Genomic DNA, 6437 nt, shown 5'->3' with positions numbered 1-6437 from the left:
ACACTCACACACACTCACACTCACACTCACTCTCACACTCACACACACTCACACACACTCACACACTCACACACTCACATTCACACACTCACACACACTCACACACACTCACACACACACACTCATACACTCATACACACACACTCACCTTGAAGTCCAGGTATCGGTGGATTATGCTGAGCGTGACGTGATCTTCGGCACTCAAACCCGACAGACGCTCAAATCCTGCAGATCATCATTGAGAACCACAGATGTTACTTTAAAACACACCTTTCATTCCAAGCTTTGATTTAAACTACTAAATGTCTTTGAAAACAACCTGTAATCTGCACTAAACTACAGGCTCATTATCTTTTCAAATCTATGAGCAGATCAGATCATATCCTTGATTTTTCTTGCACTCAGAGAAGCATTAACTACATACAAATAAAACAAACAAACAAACAAACTGTCATTTATATAACTAAAACTGAAGCATTCAACAACATCCAAAAATGTTTTAATGTTATTGTTGTATGCAACGTTTGCACCTCACTTCATTTACTGTTTAAACTTGGTGCCAATCGCTTGTTTTTGACTGTAAAGCATTTTGAACTGCATTGATTCGTTAGGAAAAGGGCTTTATACATAAAATATAGCTGATTGATTGATTGATTGATTCAACACACACACTGTTCTCTCTCGTACCCAGTTTGCAGAAGATGCAGTAGATGTTTGCACGCAGGTTTTCTGACACGTCTCTGACAGCAGCACTGACGTCATGTGATGACGATGATGATGATGAAGATTCATCCTGATGCCGAGAGACAATCGGCCTCTTCACATCTATTAGAGAGAGAGAGAGAGAGAGAGAGTCTTAACAGAGCATCTGGTCACTTCACTGTCGAGAGAAACAAACAGGTTATGCTTGATGCAGGAGGAGACGCTCTTCGAGTCGATCACGTTCACTGACGGCTCCATTAAGAAGCTCCATGTTGATTTCATGCTCACTTTAATCACAGAGCACTTTAATCTCTGAGCCCCCTAACCCTGAGATTTGAAGTTAATATGTTTAATGGTCACATGACATGCAGTGAAACAAATGAAATATTTCATGGTTTTTCAGTAAGAGTTTTAGTTTGACAGGTGCTTGGCTGTGATAGCTCTGTTTTATGGCGTCTGCACCTGTGATCATGCCGTGTGGGTCTCGTGAGACGCCCGTCTGCTCCTCCTCTCTCCTCCAGATGTGCAGCAGCAGCTGCGGTGCGCTGGCGTCTCTCTCTCCGCTCCAGCGCAGCAGGCGTGTGATGGCCTGGGGACTCTCACACAGCTCCAGCAGCACGGACACGAGCGGCGTCAGCATGTGTCTGGGGCTCCGCTGCGCGCCACACAGGCAAACACACCACACAATGACACACACACTCAAACCTATACAAGGCTTCCTGCCAGCGGCCCTCCTTCACAAAACTGAACATCTAGAGCAGCTTATCACCGGTAGAATGCAAAGTATTTCAATACAAGCAATTCAGTCGAATATAATTCATGCAGGAGTGAGATTTGACGATCTCGGGTCGAGAGTAAGGAGAGATGACTGACAGATCATGCTGGAGGATTTGCTGCTCAACAGATCCTGAGCTCACTGACAAATATCTCATCTTGGAGCACAAAACCAGTCATAAGGGTCAATTTTCTGAAATTGAGATTTATGCATCATCTGAAAGCTGAATAAATAATCTTTCCATTGATGTATGGTTTGTTAGGATCGGACAATATTTGGCTGAGATACAACTATTTGAAAATCTGGAATCTGAGGGTGCAAAACCATCTAAATATTGAGAAAATCATCTTTAAAGTTGTTCAAATGAAGTTCTTAGCAATGCACATTACTAATCAAACATTACGTTTTGATATATTTACGGTAGGACATTTACAAAATATCTTCATGGAACATGATCTTTACTTAATATCCTAATGATTTTTGGCATAAAAGAGAAATGTATAATTGTGACCCATACAATGTATTGTTGGCTATTGCTACAAATATCCCCCAGCGACTTAACACTGCTTTTGTGCTGCAGGCTCACATTTATCTGATCTCGTAAGATGTGCTCCTTAACACAGAGTGCACAAGATCACCAAATCCAAAGAGAAAGTGAACAGCAAACGCTCATTCAAAAGCGATTTCAATATCCTGCATCTTGATAGCATACTATATACAATATTAGAATGTTTGTGGGAGCGGGCAGTAATGGTCTGTCATTCAGCGGGAGCGGGATTTAGCGGCGATAACACCATCGCATCTGCTGTACACTTCATGATGCTGGTGGCAGGTGGAGCGTGTGTAAGGCTGGGCAAGGCTTCCCTGGACACTGGTCGGAAATTAACGGGGGTCTTGGGAAAAAATGCGACCAAAAATTCCCCTGTACAACTTAACTAAATCTAATACAGCTGTCGCGAATAAAGTGAAAATTAAATAAAAAGTGTGCATTGTGACATTAAATTTAGATCTGCTAATGTCTGCATTGCAACCAATTACACACGATTCTGTTGAGTTTATGAATGCAGCGGCCAATCAGAGGCGTTCAGATGAGTTTTGTTCAGTGCACGCGCTAGCGGACTGCATTCTCTCATCATAAACAATAAAGTGCAGATGTAAGTAAGAGATCCACAGCTTCACTGTTTATAACGGGAGTTGTTTTGAGAGTGCTTAAACTCGCGCTAGACTGAAGCCAGTCATAATAATGAAGACCAGACAAAAATATGAGTCATAGCCTATTTAAACAAACCCAAAAAAGAATAAAAGAAATGTGCTAAGTTTGTTATTACATAGATTTTTATGGAGAAATGTCTTTGTCCATCAATTAAAGTAAATGATCAGTATGTGAACACGTTGTGAAACTGAAAAAAGTATGAGTATGTGTTTGTGTGTTTGCAGAGCGCAGCTCTCACCTGCAGCAGCTGCAGCAGCAGATCCACGCCGCCGCCGGCCACGAACACATCCTCCGTACCGAAACACCCCAGCACACAGGACCTGAGAGAGACACGAGAGATCACAGCACACCTGAGGAGATTCTCATCTCTCTATGTGAGCGGAAAACCTCTTCCTCTGGTCATTTTGCAGACACCTTCGCACAGGGAGTCGCTTTCGAGAATGAATGAGTGAAAGCACATTCACAATTAAGATATAGTTTTAAACTCATTCTAGATTTGAAAAGAACAGCGGAGTTCATAATGACACAGTGGAACAGTATCGCTGGAATCACTTTCAGGAGAGCGTTTCCCAAAAGCAACTATGGTTGCAAGTTCTGTTACCAATAGAGTTAAATGGAACTAACACACCCCAGAACATTCTGAACCATAAAAACAGTGACAGCCAATCAGAATCCATCTGACTTTGACGAGCTCCAGCATTTAAAGTAGACTGCTGATTAAGACACATTTCATGATTCAATTCGATTTCGATTCACAAACTTGATTTGATTTCAATCTCAATTTTGGATATTTAGGCAATCAGGTTCAGTGCATGTCAACTTTTTTCAAGGAAGTTTTTTTAACTAATGCTGTAAACATTATAATAAACTCTGTCAGTCGTTACATTACTATATTAGTGATTCATAGTAATTCATAAACATTTAAATTGCACATAAGGCAGTTTCCATAATAAAATGCCTTATATAATACAAAATTATTATGATAATGTTTTAATAATGTAATTATGTATCTACTCCAGTTTGTTGCTGAAATATATACATTTAAACAGTGGATGTCATAAGTAAAGTTTTCGTGACAGATTTATTCAAACACATTAAATATTAAATGTTTTTTTGTTTTTTTATATTAAATGTTTAATGTTTTAATTCAGTAAATATAATGAATATGAAATAAAGTGCATATATAGATCAAAATGCTCTTCTCTAGAGTTACTTTTCTAGCTGATTATTGAGTTTATGGACATTAAATGTCTTTTTTAAGGTAAATGTGATGTTACGTGACATTATTGATTCAGTGAGCTGTTCTGTTTCTGCTGTCCATTCATGTTATTTGCTGCTGTAACTAGTAGTAAAGAGGAACAGATGCTCAGCGCACATTAAAGAGCCACAAAAACACATTTACTGATTACATTTCATAATAAAACTGACAGAATTTGGAAGCGGAGACTTTGTTTTATATCAAAAGTAACAGTTTTTTGTGATTATTGGACAGGAGCAGCTACAAATGTTTTGTTCAGGCATCATCTGAAAACAGCACAGATCGATTATTGGGATTTAGGAATCAGTACTGGTTTATCAAAATGAGAATCAATATTTTCAGCCCAAATTTAAAGTGACACGACTGCAGCGTGATTACAATAAACAGAACGTTATATCGTTATGGTTATAGTTAAAACTATTGTTCTTGGTGTGAACAGATAAAGACGCGCGCGTCTCACCAAAGACAGTCGACGGTGGACAGCAGCAGTTTATTGTGACCCAGACCGCTGGAGACCAGCGCGGCGTCCAGACTCAGATACTGGATCAGCACCTCCACCCCGTCAGTCCCGAACAGCTCCTGAACACAAGCAGCGCTCGTCAGTCATCAGGAGAGAGTACAGCGGCGCTGTGAGACAGCAGGAGACGCGTCTCACCTTCCTGTGCACGTCTCCCTCACAGAGCACAGACAGCAGGAACAGACAGTCCGTCTGGATCTCCAGAGCCACAGCGTCCTCGTCCTGCGGCCTCCCCAGGAACCAGCGCAGCACACCTGGACACAGAGCCGCTGTGAGTCAGTCTGAGCTGTAGGAGACTGTCAGAGACTGAAGGGGACTCACCCAAGAGCTGGCCGATGGCGCCCTGATCGCACAGGTCCTGCAGGAGCGGCTCGTGCTCCACAGATGCCACGGATCGGAGCACACGCACACAGTAGCGCAGCTGGGCCCTCCTCCCGCCGCCGCTGCCGTGGAAACCGTGACTCCGCCCACTGAAGGAGTCTGACAGACAGGTCTCGATCAGCGACAGAACACTTCAACTTTCAGAATTGCTGCTTTATCAGAGAGGTTTTTACTTTGGGAAAGTATTACTTCACTATGTTCCAAAGCATAGTATCAAACTTTGTACTTCTACTTTTTTAATTCCATTCTGAAGAAACCACCACTGCCTGTGACACACAATGTCCGATTCGTGAACGAACGGATTCTTTCCTGTGATCAACTGGTTCACAAATTGCACTGAACGATTCATTTGCGAATAAGACTGATCCAATTACAGCTGTTCTTGAGTCAACAAATCACTGTTTAATCAATATTTGAAGAGTTCAGATGCAAAAGCCTCTTAATGCTGTGTGACATTTTCTTCTAAACTGAGCATTTTTCTCAGGATCCTATGTATACGTTCAGTTATTTGACTTTAATGCCAATGAAAAGAACCTATTAATTGCCATTAAAGTGAAATAACTCAACCTACACATAGGAGCTCAGTTTAGAAGAAAATGTCAAAAGGCACTTAGAGGCTCTTCATTTGTTCTTGTTTTAATCATGAACTCCATTTTGTTCTTGTTTTTTTTAGAAAACAAGACTTTATATCTTCATTTTGCATCTCCAGTAAATGTGTCTTGATTGAAGGATGTTTAGATATGTGTACTGGAAAACAAGACAGAAATACTGAGGAAGAGATTCATTTTTTGCAGTTCATGCAACATTTAATGCCATGCCTTTATGGATTTAAGACTTTCTGCTCTGGTTTAAGAGCGTTTAGGGCCCTAATCAGTGTGCGGGTGAATGAAGTGCACGGTGAGTGTTGTACCGTCCTGCAGGCAGCAGTCCAGCAGCAGCAGCAGACAGGTGTTGGCCTGACAGCTCATGTACTCGTCCAGCATCAGCGGAGCAAGAGCGCTCAGTGTGGACAGAGCCTGCAGCTGCAGCTCCTCCTGCTGTCTGGAGCTCCATCTGTGTCTGTGTCTGCGGCTGCGCTCCGCAGACGAGCTCGGCTTCACCAGCAGCATCAGAGCCAGCATCACACGGCCCTCTCTGAACAACTGCTCACCACAGAGACAAACACCATTAGCTCACAAACAACACAGTGTGTTCAAAGGTCATCAACTCAGAAACCAAAATTCCCTTGATCTCTTTTCATATATAAAAGGTCATTGTGCTATAAAAACATCTTGTATGTTTCAGAAGTTAAAACTTTCTCATTAGTCTAAAAACAGCTTATATTGAAGGCAGTCTGCTAAAACCACAGCTTGTGGAGTGTTCTACTCTATGATGTAATAGTGTGGATAAACCCCGAGCACGCAGGACATTAACATCACTGTCTGTTTAGCCCCGCCCACCGATTCAACATCACTGCCTGTTTAGCCCCGCCCACCGATTCTACAGCAGTGCCTGTTCAGCCCCGCCCACCGATTCTACAGCGGTGCCTGTTTAGCCCCGCCCACCGATTCAACATCACTGTCTGTTTAGCCCCGCCCACCGATTCTACATC

General features: G+C 42.2%; 2 protein-coding genes across 2 annotated transcripts in view; both read right to left on the bottom strand.

Moving 5' to 3' along the window:
* LOC107573914 (cilia- and flagella-associated protein 69-like) overlaps positions 1-973 on the bottom strand; it is a 4064-nt gene extending 3091 nt beyond the window's left edge. Inside the window, exons 1-3 of the mRNA XM_016260370.1 lie at positions 925-973; positions 688-825; positions 149-225 (exon numbers count right to left, since the gene is read on the bottom strand). Coding sequence (XP_016115856.1) covers positions 149-225; positions 688-825; positions 925-973 — 264 coding nt within the window. The remainder of the gene's footprint in view (positions 1-148; positions 226-687; positions 826-924) is intronic.
* Positions 974-1051: 78 nt separating this feature from the next.
* Positions 1052-5967, bottom strand: LOC107573913 (cilia- and flagella-associated protein 69-like). Its single transcript, XM_016260369.1, has 6 exons — positions 5757-5967; positions 4787-4945; positions 4604-4719; positions 4409-4527; positions 2929-3010; positions 1052-1357 (listed from the first exon to the last, which is right to left on the bottom strand). The coding sequence occupies exons 1-6, from the start codon at positions 5965-5967 to the stop codon at positions 1052-1054; spliced, it is 993 nt and encodes a 330-aa protein (XP_016115855.1).
* Positions 5968-6437: the final 470 nt, after the last annotated feature.

This window comes from Sinocyclocheilus grahami, unplaced genomic scaffold (assembly GCF_001515645.1).
Source record: "Sinocyclocheilus grahami isolate Dianchi unplaced genomic scaffold, SAMN03320097.WGS_v1.1 scaffold2067.1, whole genome shotgun sequence".
Taxonomy (NCBI): domain Eukaryota; kingdom Metazoa; phylum Chordata; class Actinopteri; order Cypriniformes; family Cyprinidae; genus Sinocyclocheilus; species Sinocyclocheilus grahami.
Note: the sequence above shows the minus strand (reverse complement) of the source record. Positions and strands in the feature narration are given on the sequence as shown.